Below are 20,691 nucleotides of genomic sequence, written 5' to 3' on the forward strand. Positions count from 1 at the left end.
TCCCTGACCACTCTGGGGTTGAAGTACCTGCATGGGAAATCTCCTTGTGACCTCATGCTGATACCAGAGCTCTTCCACTTCTTCCCTGTCCTCTGAATGCCCCTCACAAAGCAGACAGAGAAAAGGCCTTCTTGTTTGGCTTTAGAGTGATGTGGGGATGCGTGTGCATTGAGTCCTCCGTTGGAGAGATCTTAAAAAATGAGTTATTTTTCTTCCCCAAAAAACTTTTAAGTAACAGCATTATGGTGTTCCTTGACTGGTGGAGTTATAACACCCATGCATAACCTAACTTGCACACAAGCAAATGCTCAGTGCAACCTCTGCTTGTGAACATAACATCTTCTGTCTTGAACATTCTCAGATGTGTCTCTGGGAAACTGAATACGAGCTTATTCCCAGATTCTGATTCTAATAAAGCTAATGGAAGTGTTGCCAGTGACTTCAAATGGTCCAGATACTACTCTCAGGACCAACTCCCATGAAATTCTCCCTGAGCGCTTCCACTGATTCCTGAGGGGCTAGCCTGCCTTTACTCATCCACCCCAAGCAAGACCCACGAAGTCAGAGACATGTGGAAGAGCTGTCTCTTGGTATCCCAATGGCCACTAAAGAGTGATGTTTCTCCCCCTCTATTTTATGAAGGAGCTGAAATCAGAGCTGTGATCTACCAGCTTTGTGTCAGAACGGGTATGTTCTTATACAGCAGTGCACCTGTGCAGATCAGCAGCTGTGCAGATCAGCACTTTGTTGGCCAAGGCAGAAGGGAGTTACTTGTGCTTAGGATGTACCAAGGGTCTGCGGTAGGTTGTGTTTGCTACTCTAGGAAAAGATGATAGCGAACAGCTCATCTATCTATCTTCCTAACGAAGGCTCCACCCTCCCTAAAGGTAGCAGAAGAGATGTGACGGCTCTAACAGCCCAAAGCCCGTATTTCATCTCGAAGCCCAAACCGCAGACGACGCGCCCGGGCCGCCCCGCTCAGAGGCAGCAAACTTCTGGCGGCTCACGGGGCTGTCGCTCCGCAACCTGCTGCTGCCGGCACGGCGCTGCGCCCACCGCTCCGCCCCGGGGCTGCGCTACCTGCGCCCTCGGTCGCTCCCCGCCCCGGAGGAGCGGCCCCCGCCCCGCCGAGAGGCGGGCGCGCTGGTGATTTGCCTCCGCCGCCAGCAGCCCTGCTCTGGCCAGCCCGCGGGGACCGGGGCTGCGGCCGCAGGCGGCAGCTGCTCGCTCGCTCGCAGCCCGGCTGCGCTGGGGAAAAGTTTGCTCCTCGTCCACCTTCTCCTCCTCGCAGTCGTCGTCGTCGTCGTCGTCCCCGCCGCGCAGCAGCAGCCCCCGGGCATGGCGAGCTGAGCTCAGCCCTGCAGCCGGGCCGGGGGCGGCCCCGGCGCACCTGAGCGGCGGCGGCGGGGGGCTCGCAGCGCGCTGCCCCGCGGGCGGCCATGCGCGGCGGGGGCGGGGGCGAGCGTTGAGCCCCGCCGGCCTGGCTGCCCCCCGCCGGCCCATGCGCTAGGAGGGCCGAGGGCGGCGGGGAGCCCCCGGGGACAGGGGGAAGCGGGGAGCTCGCCCGGCCCAGCGCCATGCCGCGGCGGCTGGCCTGGCTGTGCTGCTGCTGGGCGCTGCTAAGCGGCGCCTGCCGCCCCGCCGAGCCGCCGCCCGCCGCCGCCGCCCCGGGCTTCCTCTACCGGCGGCTGAAGTCGCACGAGAAGCGGGAGATGCAGCGGGAGATCCTCTCCGTGCTGGGGCTGCCGCACCGTCCTCGCCCGCCTCCGCGGGAACCGCCGGCTCCGCCGCCGGGACGGCTGCCGGCAGCGCCGCGCTTCATGCTGGACCTGTACCACGCGCTGGCCGAGGGCGCGGAGGGAACCGCGGGCGCGGAGAGGGGCGGCCGCCCGCAGCCCCCCGCTCCGGCGCCGCCGCTGCCGCCGGTGCCCAGCGCGCAGGACAGCGCCTTCCTCAACGACGCCGACATGGTGATGAGCTTCGTCAACCTGGGTGAGTGCCGAGCACAAATAAAGCGAAACTCAAAAAGAAGTATTTGGGCTGTCCGTGGTTAAAGCCGCTCCGTGCGAGGTGCGGCCGCCGGTGCTCAGGGAGCGGCCCTCGGCTGTGCCTCGTGTCCCCGCAGCTCCTCTGGGGCCGGCGGAGGCGCTGCGGGGTGGGTACGGGACAGCTCTTCTGGTGTCCGAGCCGGAGAAGCGGTAGAAATCTTGCAGAAGTTCTTCCAGATGCCAGCCCTGCTCTTCGGGTGAAGCGCGGTCCTGATGCGAAGGGCTCCGTGCTGGGAATTTCGGTGGGAATGCCTCTTAACTTATCATTTGAAGGAGCCCTGAACGCTAGCCCGTAATTAGAAGGGAGCAGCATAATTAGATTCAGCCTAATGTGGAGAGGGAAAATATTTCAGTTGGCAAGTGGCAGTTCCTTTTTAAGTGAGTTCCTGTGAAGCTCGAGCGTCTCAGCGCGGCGGCCGAGAGCCGGACAGGACTGCACATCGGGCACCTGCATGCAGTTCGTACCAGTATTAGTGTGTTGTTTCCTCACCCATAGCAATGATGTGTTGCTGCAGTGGGAAATGTATCCAGGCTAGCAGGGTGGTAGGTCTGTTTGGTAGCTCGGTACTGCCGTGTAGGTACATAGAGTAGGTTTAGTTTTGCTCCCTGGGCTGGGAGATTTCGGTATTCAGTGGAAATCCCTCTCTCCTGCCGTGCCCTCCGTGAATACGAACGTTCTTCGGGCAAGCGGAGCTGCTGCTGCTGACTCTCTCAATTGCCTTGGGGGCTTTGAGGACCTGTATGTGGAACGATGTCAGTTTGATAAGCGCGGTGGCTTTCTGTGAGCCATCCCCATTGTATTACTGTGAGGTGCAGGGCAGCTCCTACAGGGGCTGATAACAGGGAGTGGGCATGAGGCGTTGGTGTGTAGCACCCTGCATAATGGGGCAGCTGGCGAGCAGTATTAGACAGTAGACCTGGAAATATTTGGGTTTTGTTATTATTATTAGGGCATAAAAGCATCCGTACGACTCAGATCGGTTCTAATAATTTGGGTCTAGACACTTATGTAACAGCAAGGAAAATTATTCCTGTGGCATAGTAGAGCAGCGCAATAGAAACACTGATTCCGAGTCTCAGGAAGTATGAATCAACTGCAGAAATTTCTCATCGACTTCCAAGTTCCGAGTCATAAACTTTCGTGTCATTGAACGCGATTGTTTGTTACCAATGAGTTCACAGATTGACGGGTGGAAGCCAAACAATGGCTCAGTTGTTTTCTGTTAGGTTCGAATAAGGTTCTGAAGAGCTTTGCCTGTGTCCAGCCTTGAAGAGTTGGCCTTCCATTACTGAGGTGACAGCTACCAAAGTCATTTTTTCCTTCTTTTTTTCAATCAGAAGGGTGTATCTCCTTTAGTACTGCATCTGCTGCAGCACAGATATGGCCAGGCGAGTGCATCACCCGATAGCTGGAGGTTGTGCTTGGTTGTGTGGATTTATGAGGTGTGGGCAGTGTTTCCCCAAGGGTCTAACTTCAAGAAATGTGGGAAATTCACATTTTCTAGGATGATTCTCAGCACTTTGCTTTGAGAGACACCTGCTAAGTATCAGGTTCTATTACAAGTGAAGAGATGCACGAGATTCAAACCAGGTAATTTAGAGAATAAATTTCATTTGTTGAGTTTCACACAAAAAAAGATCTTGATATAAAATACTAGTTACAGCAGGTAAACCTGCTTTCTACTATGGGAAGATGATCCCCAAGGCATCTATTTCAGGCATATCGCCTGGGATAAAGCACTCAGAAAACACATATTTCTGTCAGTTTCCCACTTAAGAGGGCTCAATATTGAACTCAGATAGAAACACGTGTTTTTGATCTCTCTCTTTAAGAGATATCAGGCCAGCCAGGATGTCTAAATTCTGTGCTGAGGTTTACAGCAGGGGCTGTGTTGCTGGGGCAGCACAGTGGATCAGACAATAACCCAGTGAAACTGTTCCTCTTCAGGAGCATCCTTGGATGAATGTAGACACTGGCATGGCTTGACACAGTACTACTGGGGATAAAAAACTGTGTTAATGTTTCCTGTTTGTATTATATATCTTCCTCATGGCACTAGTAGGGTTCTTTCTCCTTTATCCTCTTGGAATGGCTTGGTGTTGGTGTGGACATCTCTCTTTGAGGGAGTGACGCTAGGCTGACAGCTAGACTCAGGCTAGTGTCTCTCTGTTCTACTTCTAGGGCTGTCTTAGTGAGGGATGTACCAAGCTCCTTGCAGCAACCCTACTCTAAGCTCAGGACGATGAGGGCAAAGGTCTCACGCTTGGACCTGCAGGCTCGAGCTGGGGCTGTGGCTGTTCAGACTCCCTTTGGTTTCCTTTGAATCCTCATGGCTAAAACAGAAAGGAGATGCTCTCCAGACCATATTTTGCTAGCTAGCGCCTTTAGAGAGCAGTGCATGCCATGGGTAGCAGCAGAAAGAAGACCCTCAAAGGCTCTGTTACTTTAGATGTATTCGGAGTTACTCTCTGTATAACGAGAGGAACAGTGTGGATCGAGACAGGGAAGAATCTTATCTGTCCCTCATCCATGCAGGTCACTATGCTGGCATTCACGGTGGGAAGAAAATGTGTCCTTCTGCTAAGGGAAAAAGGGAATGCAGTAACAATCTTTGTGGATCTCTGGTATGGCCCAAATCTATAGCTAGCAGCAGCTAAACAGCAATGCCAGGAAAGTCTGAACTAATCCAAATTCCAGTGGCAAGCACTGTAGAAAGTGCACTTTTGATGCATGGTGCTAGGTCATTATTGTTATGTATTGTTCCTTCTTGCAGCAAACTACCAGCATGGATTCAGTGTATCTCTTTACTTTTGGGAGAAAAGGCTCTCTGCTTTCTCTCAAAACCCAAACCATCCCTCAAGCCCTTCTGCATGATTTGAGTTGTGACCGTGATGAAAAGTTTCTTGAATGTTGGAATCCCTAAAACCCAGGCAATCACAGTCTTCCCTGTATGGTTTCACATACCTGGGAGCAAGAGAGCTGCGTTTCACTGCCAGCCAGCCAGTGCATGGCTGGCTGTGCAAATACTCTCTCTCTCCTTGCCTGCAAAGCAGTAGCTTACGGATGTGGTGTCCTCTGAGCCATCTCTTCATCTTTTTTTGGCAGCAATCTCCTACCAGATTTACTTCTAGGAATAATCTTGCATAAATCCATGGCAAGCAACCACTTACACACAGTCACTATGGCTTTTCATAGGAAGGAAGCAGTGCTAAAGCACTCCAAATTCATTTATAAAACAGATCTTTTTTTTTCTTTTTTTTCTTTTGAGGCATCTGATTAGCCTACCTGTCTTTTTTTATTTCTGTGGTATCACACATGGCGTCAGGGGATATGGAATTTGGCAACAAAGATGTATCAGGGACATTGTATGATTGTAGCGACGGGACCACACCATTCATACTGTCATCCCATCTGTTTATACTCTTGGCCACATGTTGTAAAGGTCATGACATCTACTCACAGGGAATAACGGGAGTGTGTGATGCTGCGTATCTGGCTATGCTGCCAGCTGGCTGTGCAAAGCCTTGCTCTCGGCATGCAAACAGCATCCTCCACGTGTGTCTGGAGCAGGCCAGTATTAGAAATCACGGAGCTGATGATGGGAATGAGTTTACTGATGTCTGCCAAACCTAGTATGCTGGGTTTCGTCGCCAAGACGCATCCCAAGCATCGGAGATCAGCTTTATATTTGCTGCTCAACTGATGCAGCCGAAGACCCTTTTGTATGTAATCCCCTTGAAGTTGTTGCTTGCTGGCTGTCTGCTGGTGTGGAGCTAAAGGATGACAGGATGAAAGAAAAGGCAAGTGGTCCTCCATCATCCTTTGATTGCCTTTTTAGAAGCCTTCAGCTTCTTCAGGCAGTGAATTTCAGGTCTTCCTGCTTTGCACAGGAGCCCTGACAGATGTGTGGTTCCAAGAACAGCTGCTGATCAAGATGTACGGCATTGAAGTTAGTGGAGGGCCATGTTTGAGTGTCATCTGGACTCTCTAGAGCTAGGAACTCTTGTGAAAGCTTTTAATGGATTGAAAGTTTACACTATCCTAAATTTGTGTGAGAGGAAGAAAGAAAACAGTGATTGTAATTGGAAAAAGTGAGAATTCCCAGAGGGGTCTTGATTAATTCAAGACAAATTTTGTATGTATAAATTAATAGAAAGTTGTTTGTTGGAATACAAAACTAAGTGTGGATTTGTTTGTTGAAAATCCGAAAGCAGCATTTCCCAGTTCTTTTCCCTGTGCTAGCAGCCTGCAACCAAACTATTTCTTCTAAAAAGGTGTTCTTTTCAAAGTTTCCCTTCAAGTGAATGTCTTGTCAGCAGGTAGATCCCTTGGAGAACTGCCGTGGATGCCCTGTGCTGAGCTCCTGGAGGGCATTTGTGCTGCCGCTTTCACTGAAGGGCTGCAGGTCTGTGCCAAGCCTGGCTGAGCCCATTGCAGTCTTGATGCTCCCTCTTGCAGTTTTGAATGTAAACTTTTAAGTGGTGTTTGTGATTTAGGAGGAAGGAAGGTGGTGTTTAGACTTTCCATGCTGTAGAGGCATGGTTCTCTTTAAGTCATCTTGCATCATTTCTAACTTGCGTGGCGCTAGAGGGAAGTATGAATTACTTAAGACATAAACAGTCCCATTGTGTGTTTCTGCTGTTTCCCAGCAGTGGCACAGCAATGCTCCTAAGCAGAGTCCACCTACTAACTGTTTAGCATTTCCATTTGACTATTTATATAGTGATATTAAACAGAGAACAGACAATATACAGATATTCAGTAGCCACCTGGGCATCATTCTAGGCACCCTGCTGTGGGTGTTGCTGCTAGAGCAAGAGTCAGACCAGCTGGACCCTGAGGGCCCTTCCATCCTCAGCCCTTCTGGGATTCTATGATCGGTATGGATGGAAAAATGGCTCATGGTTGAGAGATTCCCATTTGCTTTCAAAGGATCAGACCTGTGCATGGGAGACCACAGTTGAGGTCCAGTCTTTGTGTGAACAGTTCAGAGGATGACATTGGGTCATACCGAGATTTCCCATTTGATGTGTGGAGAGAGCATTTTGGGCTGTGATGCCCTAGGCAGTGAGTTCTCTTTCAACCTTTCTTGTGCCAGGGAACTCCTTGATCCCGCGCCTTGCAATTGGGGCTGGTTCCCGGTGGCTTTGGGGACAGCACAGGGACACAGCTACTGCAGGAACCGTGCAGGGGAAAGAAGGCTTGCATTTACTGAGATGAGCCCTACTGGGATTGCAGGGGTCATGCTGGAGTTTGATTTATAAAACTGACTTCAGACTGCAGCCAGCATTTCCTGAACTCTAAGCTCAGCTCTCAAGGCAGGAGATGGCTGTGATGGGTTTTTAGGCTGTGTTGTGGGCTGGTTTTTTTTTGTTTTCTTGTTTTTTTTTTCTTTTTCTTTTTTTTGTTTGTTGTTGTTTTTGTTGTTTTTTTTTTTCCTTTTTGAGACATCATGAGATGATTTTTGTTGTATTTTTAAGGGCACAAAGATTTTGACAGAGCTGCCCGTAGCTTTTTTTTTTTTAAAGGTTGCAGTGTTGATCACAGCACAATGACAGAATTGAATCAGTGGCAGCAACAGTGCGAATTTTTTGGCAAAAAAAAGTATAATGTAGACAGAGCCGAAGTGTTCTGCTAACTAAAACAGTAGCTGTATTTTAAGAGAGCTAGACATGACTGTTTTGATCCAATGTGGTGTTAATCACAAGAATACATAACTGCTTTCCTATGAACTTCCCCTTAAAAATATCCAGTGATATCACCTGGTGTTTTGCGCGAATGCTCAGTATAACCAGAATTTAGAATAGCTGGCTCCATGCAAACTTGGAATATTCATAGGTCAAATATTAGTGTACAAATGAAAACATTTTGAAAATGAAAACAGAAGCACAGTATTTGAAATATTCTCTGAGTGCAGATGTACTTCATGGCTTGAATAGCAAATTAATTACAAATTAATCGGGACACTTAGCACTTTTTCAGAAGAAGTCAAATTTCCTGATAATAAATGAGAGTGTTTTTCAAGCAGTATTCCAAAGATGTGTTATTCCATATACTTCAGTGGTCGTTTGTAGTGAGAAAGACTCGGGGATCAGCTGTTTGAAGCTTTCATGTAAACAAGATGAATTTGATCAAACCAAAATCTTAATGAGAGCAAATGGAGAGCCACGTTTTTATTTATCAGGTGTGGGCTGTTAAATATGCTGTGTTGCAGAGACAATATTCTTATCTTGTCATTTACTGCATTCCATGTGGCTGGTGTGTATGGTGAAGGTATTAGACACTGTGTTTGTGTAAAGGTGTAAGGGGTGACATAATGTCTATTGAAGCGTAGTCATTTTGCTTCACACCAGGCAACAAGGAGCATGTAAAAATGAGAACAGATTAAAGCTTGTGGGCAGATTGGGATATCCATACCTGTAAGCAAAGAGGTGATGGTGAAAAGGGTCTGTAGTTTTTGTCTGAAATGGAGGTGCTGTATTTCATCATCGTGATTGCTTGAGATGAATCAGGGAGAGTAGAACTGTCAGCTGTCAGCCCCTGTCATTTACTGGGAGTAAAATTGTCCAAATGAGTTGGAAAAAATGCTGAACTCTTAACAAGCATATACAAAATGCATAGTATTTTTCTACCTCCATCTTCATGAACACTGTAATAAAAGCTGTTTAGACGTGAACGCTTACTGTAGCCTAAATTCTGTACTTTTCAAACCTTGATAAAAGAAGGGTAATAAGGGGAATAAAGAAGTGGTTGAGGCTTTAATTCTGCTTAAGCACAGTTGAGGTGGATTCTGAGAATGATTTGTACTGGAAGAGACCTCAGAGCTCAATCAGTTCTAGTCCCCCTGCTGTGGGCATTGTTGACACCTGCTAGATCAGGCTGTTCAGTGCCCCATTTAAGTCCCAGTTGAACAACTCCAGAGATGGGGCATCCTCAGCTTCTCTGGGCAACCTGCTCCAGTATCTCACTACCCTACTGTGAAACATTTCTTCCTTATATGCAAAGCAGATTTGTGTTAAAATACCTGTTCTTCCATCATGATGCCAAAACCGGTTCCTCATTGTGCTTGCATGCAAGCAGTGAGAGGCTCCAACTCCTCTACTAACTTCCCTCTGACCTTGCTTGCCTTGCCAGGGTCCAGTTTGGTTCCCTGGGGATCTCAGATGGAGGTGCCACACACTGAGGGGGATGTGGGGCCTCACACTGCAAAGGGTCAGTGTACAGGTCCCTTTTGCACCTGAGAACTAGGGATCAAAACTTCATCTCAGGCATGTCTCTGTGGGCTAGTGAGGGATGCTGAGCAGTGTTACACCAGGCCGGACTTGCAAAATCTCAATAACAGATGTGAAGATCCAGAATATCCTGAGTCCCAGTTATATACGTGAGTAAGAAAAGATGCATGCTCATTTCTAAGTATCAGCTTTATAATGAACAGACAGAATTGATTTGGTAGTGGCTCCTGTTACGAAATATGCATTTGTCATGGCAGAGCACACGTCAGCTGTACACAATTTTTAGTGCTAAATGGTGGGAGCATAGTTCTAAAATTTAAGCTGAGTATGTAATTTGTATCTGCGCAAAGTTTTGGTCTGCAAGTCCGAAGTTCAGGTGCCTGATTGAAACAATGCACTCTGGAGAATAAACCCTTCATTGTAGAAAAGCAGCAATCTCTCTTGCCCACAAACCATCATCCTGAGACCACATTTCAGGCGTGTAGCCCCTTTTATTTAATTACTGTAACATCAAACGTTCTCTACATGAAAGGGACCAAGCAGTGGCTATGCAAGATAATGGCTTGTTTATAAAAATAATTTAAACAGCATATGAGAAGGATAAACATGCGTGTCCTGCCAAAATTTCACTGTATGTTCTGCAAGCTTTAGTGATTGTGAATCTCTTGGCTTGCCCTTTCAGTGCCTTTAAAAAAAAATAAAATTCCTCTCCTCCTCCCCCCCTTCCCCACAAAAAAAAAAGAGAGGGAGAGAGTGAAGAAAGAAAGGAGGCAAAAAAAAAAAAGTTCTCATATGTAAGGAAGTTCCTACTTATGCTATGGAAGATAGCTGGAGAGAAAATACATATACTTTACACAGGGCAAGAGATATTTTCGCTTTGAGATGTCTGTGTTTCGTCTCTTGCATATGATGGTTTTTACACTTTAATGACTGTAGCAGCCGTCCTCTCCAAAAATGTTCCATTCTGCAGGATGTGGAGGGCTCCTCGTCTGTTCAACAATGCAAGGATATGACTCTATCTTTTATCCAGGCCCTGAAAACACTTCATAAGCATTGAATTGCTTATGGGGTTTGGAACTAGATGATCTTTGAGGTCCCTTCTAGCCCAAGCCATTTGATGACTCTGTGAAATCTTACAGCACGCTCTGACTAAATTTAATGGCCATTCAAATCATTTTCTGAATGTCTGGACTGAAGCTCAGAGGGCATGACCAGGCCTGGGGGCTGTGATGAGGTCTATGAGGTTATTGCTGTGATCTAACCACAAAACTACATCACTGGCCTGGCAGGCCTCCAAGCAGCTCACACGGTGCACTCTTACTTGGCAAACCGCATCCTACCTCAGGTTCCTTGGGTATCAGTCTGATGGAGACCACAGTTTCTTGCTCTGAGTGCATTTTGTCCCTTCCTGACAGTAAAACTTCTTCACTGGCATTGCCTGATTTTCTGTGGGCACCCTCCATTAGGGGAATGGCCTCTCATCTGTGCGTGTGTTGGTATCACCTCCTGCCTTTGTGCGTGCTGTCTGAACCCAAATATTCACCATGGCCATTCAGCATGTCTACTATTTGCCCTGTCCCATGGGAGCACATGGGATGTGGCAGAGGTGGCCTTATGTGGCAGCTGGGCCACCCTGAACCAGACCAGGAAGGGAAAGATTTGAGGACACCTTGCTCTGAGTTCTCCCCGCTTTTGAGGGCTTTCTTAATGGATACCAATGTCTGGGAAGCTAAGATTAGGTTTGAATGTGGTTCTATTTTGTAGTTGAATCTGTTTTGCAAGTAGCTCTTTTTTTATCTGTGTGTTGAAGCTCTGCAATTGCATATGCTGGCATCCAAGAAGTGTTGAATGGGGAAGGTGAAAGAGGCCACAGACACGTTTTTCTCTTGAAACTGTTGTGGAGCCAATAAAAGGTTTGGTTAGCTTTTGGTAACGGGAAGGCAGTGAAAGGGGTGTGCTTAGGTTAAGTGGTATTCAGGTTGCAGGGAGGCTAAAAGTATGTGTTCTGAGTTAGCTGATAGTTTTGTTAAGGAACTCTGAAAAAAAAATGCACTGTAATGGCTGAAGCTCTTATAATGACTTCTTTATGTTGCAGGAGCTATTGGCATTGGGTCCGTCTGATGCTTTTGCTATCACTAGTCTCAGTAAAAACAATTTTATAGGGTCCCAAAACATTCTGTTGCTTCTGGCATCTGTTGAGCTGGCAGCTTGGCTTCGCTGGGGCTTGAAGAGATAGTTCATTAACTCGTGGCACTTTCCAGAATAAACATGGCAAACCTCCTCTGAAATAACAGACGGTAAATCCTCCTTGTCACTCAAGACTGCACGTTTGTCTTCGGAAAGGGGCAGTGAAAGAAGCTGTCCATCTCCTAATGAATGAGAAAATAAATAGCAGATGAATTGTGCATTGTGTCATACTTGACATGGCAAGGCTTCGGGTAGAATAACAACAAACTTTCCCTCCTGTGCTTTGCCTGTTAAATATGGACCTAAACTAAGCAGACCCACCAGGCAGTCTATCGGACAGCACAAATATTGCAGCTCTCTGGCAGATCTCCGGTGGGAACTGCAGCCTGATTAACCTCTGCTGTGGGCTTGCTATCTTAATCCCCCGTGCTTCAAGTCATTTAGGAGGGTGGATTCCAGCATCTCTTCACTTTGGGGACCAGGCTCCCTCATTTTTTGACACTACAAGGTTTTGAGGTTGTTGCAAGGCTGCGTTGCTCAGAGTGCACAGATGTTTTGCGAAGCTTGTTATTTTCTATGTTGGAGGTTATGAGTCAGATTGCTGTTACCAAAATGTTTATGTGAAATCATTTCTGAGTCATATATTTGCATCATATACAACCTGTCTGACAATCAAAACATTCAGTGCTCAGCTAATGATTATACTAAGTTTTCCAATGCTCTGCTCCAACATAACATAATTACACTGCAAAGTGCAATATATTACTTTGACAGGGTTCTTCACATGTCTTGTGATGTCAGAACATCCCAATTGCTATTATTGGAATTATCAGATAAATATGTACTTTGTTGCATGCAGCAAAGTTAAAAATAGGAGATGCAGTCCCTTAGAAATGGAATGCTCCTCAACTGTGTTTCCCAAAAATGTGTTTTTTCAGTTCCCAAGAAAATAAGAAAATCAAGTTTCATAGTGCTTTAAACTTCTTTCTGTCCAGAGGGGTGCCCATGAGGGTGGTGGTGAACTAATGAACAGTAGTGAACATTTGCGTGGAGAAATTGTTTGAATACCAGGATTTCAGCAGCTGCTTGGAAGGCTGTTTGGGAGTTTCTGTATAACTCAGTTTATAAGATGGGACTGGAGTGTTTGTAGCAGAGTGGAAGACATAAACAGTCTGTAAACTACAACTTGATGCATGCTGTGTTTATATGTTGTGTAAATTCTAGCATAAATAGGGGTCACTTGCAAGAATTAGGGCAAAGATTTAAAATTACATTTACCTGCATGAGTCTTAGAGCTAGTGCAGGACTATTCATTTGCACGTCCCAGTGAGTCCAGCAACTCCTCCTTAAGTATTTATTGTAAAATGGGGTAGGAGAAAATCTGGTGACCTACCATGAAGTGATAGCATTGGTGGTCAAAGGAAGGGAAAACTGATGTTGTCTACCACGTTTGACGTGGTCCTGCACCACATCTGTATCTCTAATTTGCAGCAATATGGGTTCAAAGGGTGGACTATTCGATGGATAAGAAATCTGTTGGATTGTCACTGCTAGAGGGTTGTCGATGGTTCTGTGTTCGGGACCTGTAATCTTTAACATCTTTATCAATGACATAGATGATGGGGTCAAACACACCTCAGCAAGTTTGCTGATGACATCAAGCTGAGCAGTGCAGTTAATAGATAGAAGGAAGGGATGCCATCTAAAGGGACCTGAACAAGCATACAGATTGTGAGGAAAAACTCCTCGAGAGCAGCTGTGTGGAGAAGGACATGGGAGCCCTGGTGGATGAAAAGCTGGACATGAGCCAGCAGTGTGTGCTTGGAGCCAGGAAGGCCAGCAGTATCCTGGGCTGCATCAGGGGAGCTGGAACTGGATGATCTTTGACGTCTCCTCCAACCCAAGGCATTGTATGACTGTATAAAGACTAAAGGACTCCCTGAACTCTGTGAGAAGAAAACTGTCAAGGAGATTAAAAATACACAGGGGCTGAGGGCTGCATGTTTATTTGGTTTTAAGTAATTTTTTGCTACTAAACGTGGATTTTGAAATGGGAAATTATTTTAGGACTGTCTCATCTGGAGTTTGGCTTACAGTCCTTCGGAAGTGGCTTTGAGAGCTCAGATACCAGTGTGAAGGGCACGGGCAGATCCCTTTAAGTACAAAGTACCATCAGATGTCATCACTTTCACTGAACTGGCTCATTGCATGATGGGTTACGATGACATTCTTTACATTTGCAGCGAAAAAGCATGGACAGTATAGCAGTGGACTTCCCTGACTACATGTGTCTGAACCATGCTTAGTTGGCAGCTTGCATTTGGAACAGTAAGAAGCTTCCCCATGCTGTATTTGCGAACAGTTCCTTTGCTTATCCACTCTCCTTGGCCAGCTTTTGTGGCAAATACATAATTGGACTATGAGGACTAATATATTGTGAAGTGTAGTGGAAAATGGAAAAAAAAAAAAAAACTCAGTTGGATGAAGTCCATTTGTCGTGTGTTAATTTCTAGCCCTGTAAACAAACACAGCTGTTGAGTGTAGAATCAGTGCTCAGAGTGGTTAAAGAACAGTGATGCATTGCTAGTGAGATCACAGCAGAAAAAATATGTAACATATGAGGCTGCAGTAGAGATCAAGACTATCCTCAGCTCTGATTAATTGTTTCTGTTGATGTGTTTTCATCTACTTATGATGCTTTAGGGTAGCTAGAATTTGAAGATGGCTTTTTAGTTGCCAAACCATTCAGCTGAAGCCGTCAGAGTATTAAGTATTGATGAGCCAACTGTTGTGAACTTCTGCAAGAGGGCCTGAATTGGTGACCAAAGGCTTAACAAATCTATGCATACATATTTTACATTACTATTCTTCATAACAATGTCATCAGTTTGGTCATCTGGGCTTTGTTATTATTTGTTTATATTTATCATGAATCTGTGCAGGGAGGTTTGTCTGTCATTTTGTCATTATTAAAATGCGCTTAGAAGTCCTGCATTACAGAATAGGGGACGTGAGGCTTCAAACATCAGAAACCTTGGGGCCAAGCAAGTGCAGCAGCACTTACTCTGTAATTTATCTTCCTGCCCAGTTATATATTTTGACATTCTTGAGCTGACTAAATGCTCTGGGGAAGAAAGAAGGAGCGGTCTTGGTTAGTCTAGTAGAAAGGACAGCTTCCAATTCCTTCTGTCCATCACATCAGTTATTTTAGTCACATTACTATGTGTGACACTGCAGTTATCCCTAGCGTAGTAGGCCACCTATGGCTTGCCACATTGAAATGGAATACTATTGTTGATGTCATAAAGACCGTCACCAATCCTAAGCAAGGATTAAAGAGATTTCTTTTCTTCCTTGGCTTTGAGAAAAGGGAAGGCCAAAGAAGCTAGATAGTTCATGTGAAAAGCAACAGGGTAGATAAGACAGCATATAAATCACCAAGTATCATTTGTTGGAGGAGGTGTTAGTGAATCCTCCAGTGAGATACACTTTTTTGTATGTTTTGTGTTGAAGATGTCTGAGTGAACAAGGTCCATGTGCAAATTTTGACAGAGTTCTGGAGGCACCTGTGTGAGCATTTTGTCAAGAGATCTGCCTGGTGCCTGGTGAACTTGACTTCACGTGTCTTGCTGGGAGGATGTAAATCTGAGATAGAGGTCCTGGCTCCTCCGTGATCTGCTTGGGGCTCTGCAATTTGCAAGGCCAGTTTCTGTTAGCCTCTGTTTCCCTGTTGCTTGTTCTTCCTGTCCAGAGTGTCTTGACAAGTAACCTAGAAGCCCTGAGAGTGGCAGATTATCACTTTTTGCAAATCCATGTGAGTTTTGCATAGCTAAAATGTTATGTGAGATAGACTTCTTCCTCTGAACAGCTCCAGTTTGAAAGTTTCAGGCACACTGTAGCCGTCTGGGGTTTTACTTCAAATTGCACAAGGTGTTTCATTGCATACTTTCCCATGACACGTGGTGGTGCTACCTCTCCAGAAGCCTCTTTGCTCTTGAGAAATAATGGGGTGTTTGACTTGACGTGTACTCAACTGTGCTATCTGGAATTTTGTCATGTCTGCAGAATATGACTGAGGCACAGCAGTGGCCCAAGTTCTAGAAATTCCCTTTGCTGTTGCCCCTACGAAACTACATTCTGGCATGAAGAATTTAATTCGTGAACTGTCAGTCCAGCACTTTCCATAAACACTAAATTGACTCAGAGTGGCTAGGTCTAGTGCTATAAAACGGTATGTTCAGGTCTTATTGCCAAGAAAAAAAATTACCTGTAAATAGCAGACTTACAGCATAGGGGCTCATTTCTGCACTTACGCTTTTTACATTTCCATTTTTGTGCCGGCTTGGCAAGAAGTTAACTTAAACGTCAAAACTATTTTTATGTAAATATATGCATTATTGAATCTCTTACTCATAAAGCAAATACCACTTTAAACCCACACAAAACAGCTGAAGCTATATATATTTTCTCACTACTGAATTTGGCTTTTAATAACTTGGAGTTGACTGTCCAAAATAAAGTTAGGAATCAAGGGCACTTTATTTTCCAGCTAGCAACATACGTACTCTTGGCTTTGGACTGCACCAGTCTGAGGTGGAATAAAACCTGAATTTGTACGACAGGTCCTCTTAGCAATTAAAAGAGAGAGATCATGATTAAACATACAGATTATTTTTAATTTAGCCAAATTTTCTAAAATTTTACAAAGGTCAAGAAAAATGTGAAGAAATAAAAAGAAATCTTGAAAGCTTTGGTCCTGAACAGTGGCTTTCTAATGTGTTTTTCCTGCTGAAAGTACTGCCTAGTGCCAGCTTCAGAGGCAGTAGTTATCTCAAATAAAGGCTACAGTATGCAAACAGTTCTGCAGATTTCACTGATGCTATCTGAAAAGACAGCAAAACCTGCATTTATCCAATACAAACCAAAACAAAGCCAAGCATACAGGGATTGTGCACTAAGTCCAGGTAGCAATAACCTAGAAGGACATGCTTGCAGCTCTCCTTCCTGGAATTCATTACTTTTCTCCACTCTTTGTCCCACTGCCTCCTCTCTGTGGGAAGTCACCTTATGTCAATAACAGTTCCCCACTTCAGAAGTGAGTGGCAAACAAAAACTCATTCTTGAATCCAAGAAAGCCACTCACTGGTGCTCTGCACAGTCTCTTCGTGGGATCACTGTTACCTCTTTGCATGTTAATATTAAAGCAGCCACAGCAGAGAAATATGTTGGTTTTGCCTTGTCTTCTGCTACTGTAAGAGTTTGCCAAGCACCTCCTGTCAGCACCTTCATGCTTGCTGGAATCCAAAGAAACAAGGTGGAGGGTGTAGGGAATCCTTCATAGAATTGCATGTGATCTGCCAACTCAGGCTTGAGTTTAAGGTTTTAAGTTAGTTATCCAGGCAGCACAGGCAAAGGAATTTCAGTGTACAGCACAGGCAAAGGAATTTCAGTGTAAACTGTTGGAAAATGTTGTCATTGAGTTGCAGAGTATTTGACTGTCACTATGTGTGGTGTGAAGTGTGTACGTTGCCATTTCTGCTCTTTCTGGTTGAATAAACCCAAGCTGTACTCAAGGAGAAAAGAAATCAGTATGGTTTCAGGCTGATGGGCTGTGAAAAATAACCGTAGTTGTCTGGGACTGAAGTTATGAAGAGCACAGCTGGGGAAAAACCCTGCAAAGAAAGCAGTAAATCACCTGATAATATCCCAAGAAAAATTTGGAAGACTCCACTGGTGTCAAAGCAAATGCTGCAGTAGGTCATGGTGCACCTTGTACAGCTTATAATAGGCTGGCCACTCTGTCTGACTACACAGCCACAGAGAGGGAGGAGAAATCCTGGGGGCAGGAGGAACAAGCTGGGCAGGAGTGAAGTGAGCACACGTGGGTCTTTGCTCTCAAATTTGCAGTCTTGGGGAGGAGCACACAAATGAGCTTGAAGGATGATGCCTGGCAGAGTCGAGTTTTCTAAAAATAATGTTTCCAGCTGGATGAAACTGCATCTCTAGTTGATGCAGTTTCTGATCATTTTACCTCTTATTTCATGTCTCCTAGCTTGCATGATTCAGACCTGTGTAAACACTTGTAACAGCGTCTCATTGCTGTGAAAATGGAGCAGTGATGAAGAAGACAAGGTCTGTGGGAGCAGGAGGCTTACCATCTTCATTCGGCCAAACGATGGAGCTGAGGAAACAGGCAGGCTCTCCATCAGCATTTGTCTGTCATATCCTCTGAGTCTTGTCCCATTTCAGGAGCATTCTCTTCGCCCCAATGTCCGTGTCAGTCTTTGGCTGGAAGTGCCTGGGAGGGACATCTGGCAGAGCTGCCAAAGGGGAAGTGATGTTATTATGCTTCTCTTGTGGTGTCCTGCTCTAGGAAAACTGATCATAATGTTCTTTATTCTCCCATTTAAGCATGATGTGTGTTAAGAGGCTTGAGAGTAGGCTGGTCTGGATTGTCTTTAAAACCAAGCCTAAAGGAAAAAGTGAAATAAAAGATGAATAAAAGGATTGTGGTTTAGCTTACACCATAAATACTTATTTCCTTTTTAAATGCATTTTTGGAAGTGAGGGGAAACTAATTACAATTGAGTTTAAAGCTAGCAGACTTTCCAGTGCTTGTCTAAGTTGTATGATTCATCACAACTGAGCCTTTTCTTCATTTTTAAGTGGTTGTGCTTGTGCAACATTAATTTCCTGAGTTTATTTTGTTAAACTGCCACCTGAACAAATTAAACCGATGTCACTGTCATGGGGTGTTTCTTTAATTAGGCACCTGCTGGTCACAGTTGGGACATCTAAATTTTCAGCTGCTTTTTTTGTGTGTAGCCAGAAGAGAATTCATCCTGCAGATTTTTTTTTTGTTTGTTTCAGCCTTTGAAACCTTTTTTGTTCTGCTGTGTAGATTATGTGAATACACTTAGATGCCTCCTTTTCAGTACTTCGGTGCTTGTGTGTGTACTTGGAATGCAGAGCTGGGTATAATAATTGGTACTTTCATTATCAGCGATGGTGCACACAAAAAGCCCAAATCTGGGCAGGAAAGGTGAAATGACATTAGCAAGGATTCTCAGGGCCACCACAAAGAACTGTGTTTTAGCTCCACAGAAATCCTGCCCAATTTCTTACAGGTCTCTTGACCTGGAAAAAAAGAAAACCAAAAATCTAACAGCAAAGAACTGAAAGATCTTTCGTCTGCTGATGGAGATGTGTCTGGGAGCAGGAGAGATCAGTGGTGACACAGGCCCTTCCAGATGTGAAACATCTTCTGGATGACATCTCCGGGTGCAGTGTGGACTGTTGTTGTTTTTACAGAGGGAAGTTGCTGTTTACTTTGCCCATGAGACATTGCCAATTCAGTAATCGGTCCCTTCAAGCTCTTGCCGGGAGTGGTGTTGAGATTCTTTCTCTAGCTGGGATCAGTCCTGATGTATCACAAGAGGATGGAATAAACTATTGTCCAAAAGAGTGATGATCGTGTCCGTCCCACTTTATTGCACACTGGCAGCAGTAACAAATTGGGTGGCTCTGGCCTTGTTTCACAAGTTTCAGGGGGCTACAGCAATGATGGTCTCCCACATCCTCTCCCAGCTTTTCCTGTGGATATGTGTATGTATGTGCTCCCATGTTTTTCTCCCTCATTCTCAACATGATCAGCTTTCCTTTAGGAAAATTTGGAATTTGAAGAGGAAAACATTGGGTGTAGCTTGTGTTAGATGCAAAACGCAGGTACAGCACACTGGCTGTGGTAGAAGGATCTGCTTTTGGCGAGATCTGTTTTTTTGGTCTGACTTGTGATATCTCTACTGGAATAATGGTATGCATTAATATCTGGAGAAGCCCTGGCCAAATGTTGCTGCTCAGTGGTCATCGTTCAGGTCTTCAGACGTCACCCTTGAAACATTAAGTTTGAAATTGTATCTTTATTGTGTAACACTGGAAATGAACTCAGAAGACCTCCAACTCTTTGCAAAATGATTTCAAATGATATTCAGCCGGTAAGTACCCTGTTTCAAGGTAGTTGGTTTAAATAAGGTTGGCTTTTTTTTTTCATGAAAATGATTTAGTTTAATGACAAGGATGGAAAATCTAGAGTTTAACTGAAATAGCATAAAGAGATTATTTGTCTCTTGGATTGCAATCAGTGAGTAGTAAGGGCTGTTAAATAGATACAAAATTTCAGTGTCTGTACTCTTAATAAAGAAGCGGCTAAATAAATATTTCAAGAAAATGGTGAAGTCAAATTGCAATAAATTTTATTATTTAGTGCACTTTTAAGGCCCCAGGGCAGTAGTATATCTATATTCAGGAAAGCACTTAAGCACGCGCTTTCCTGAATAGAGACAGTCTAAGGCTTGCACTTAAGTGCTTTCCTGAACATGGGCCAAAGCCTTCTTCTATGAGTTTGTTTTAACGACACTCTTCCCTCAATAAAAATACCTGATCAAATTTAACAATCAGTTGTCAATCTTCTTACTGTCATACAACAGTTTTCTGGAACAACAGGCAGTTGCTGTACAATGAGGCTAGCAAGCAAAGACTGCTTAATCAGTTAACACAAAAAAAGGAAACTTAATTTTATGGGCTACCCAGCAGTTCCCCATGGCACCTACTGGTGGTCAAAAATAAATGGATGAGCTCTGTCAAGATGGCCTGGAACTATTCAGAGGATCTGCTGCCCAAGAAACCAGCCCAAGCTTGGGCTCTTGCCCATTGTAGCTGACTAACACTGCAGCTTCTGCTGATGCCACTAACAGATGTGGTTAATGGGCTACCATGATAACCACCACGTTTTGTTCTGCTTATGTAGAGATTAAAGTTTTTGATCATTCCTCTCTTCTATGGATGGAGGCCAGTTGCACTAATGAAAGATGACCTAGAGGAAGTCAAGTTGCTGTAATGCTACTTTTTACCCCAGGATCCTGGCTGGTCCCTCTTGCTCTGAAATGTAGGACTGGAACATTATTCACTCCTCCTAGCCTTCCCCACATTTGTTGTTCACAGTGTCCTACCTGGAGTAGCAAGTTGCTGAAGCATTTGGGAAGTTGCATCACTGGGAAATAGAAGTAGAACATGATCATGCTAGTGATAGTGCCTGATGCTATTTACATCAGTGCTGATAAAAATTAAGCTCTTCTGGAATGCATTACAAAGAAGTTTTACTCCTACCTGAAGAAGTGCCCTTCAGGTACCTCTTGCCATGTCAGACAAACACAGAGAAATAAAA

General features: G+C 45.0%; 1 protein-coding gene across 1 annotated transcript in view; it reads left to right on the top strand.

Annotated features, from left to right (window-relative positions):
• Positions 1-1,538: 1,538 nt before the first annotated feature.
• BMP6 (bone morphogenetic protein 6) overlaps positions 1,539-20,691 on the top strand; it is an 85,292-nt gene continuing 66,139 nt past the window's right edge. Inside the window, exon 1 of the mRNA XM_048940886.1 lies at positions 1,539-1,992. Within this exon, the coding sequence (XP_048796843.1) occupies positions 1,578-1,992 (415 nt within the window). The 5' untranslated portion in view covers positions 1,539-1,577. The remainder of the gene's footprint in view (positions 1,993-20,691) is intronic.

This window comes from Lagopus muta, chromosome 3, assembly GCF_023343835.1.
Source record: "Lagopus muta isolate bLagMut1 chromosome 3, bLagMut1 primary, whole genome shotgun sequence".
Lineage (NCBI taxonomy): Eukaryota > Metazoa > Chordata > Aves > Galliformes > Phasianidae > Lagopus > Lagopus muta.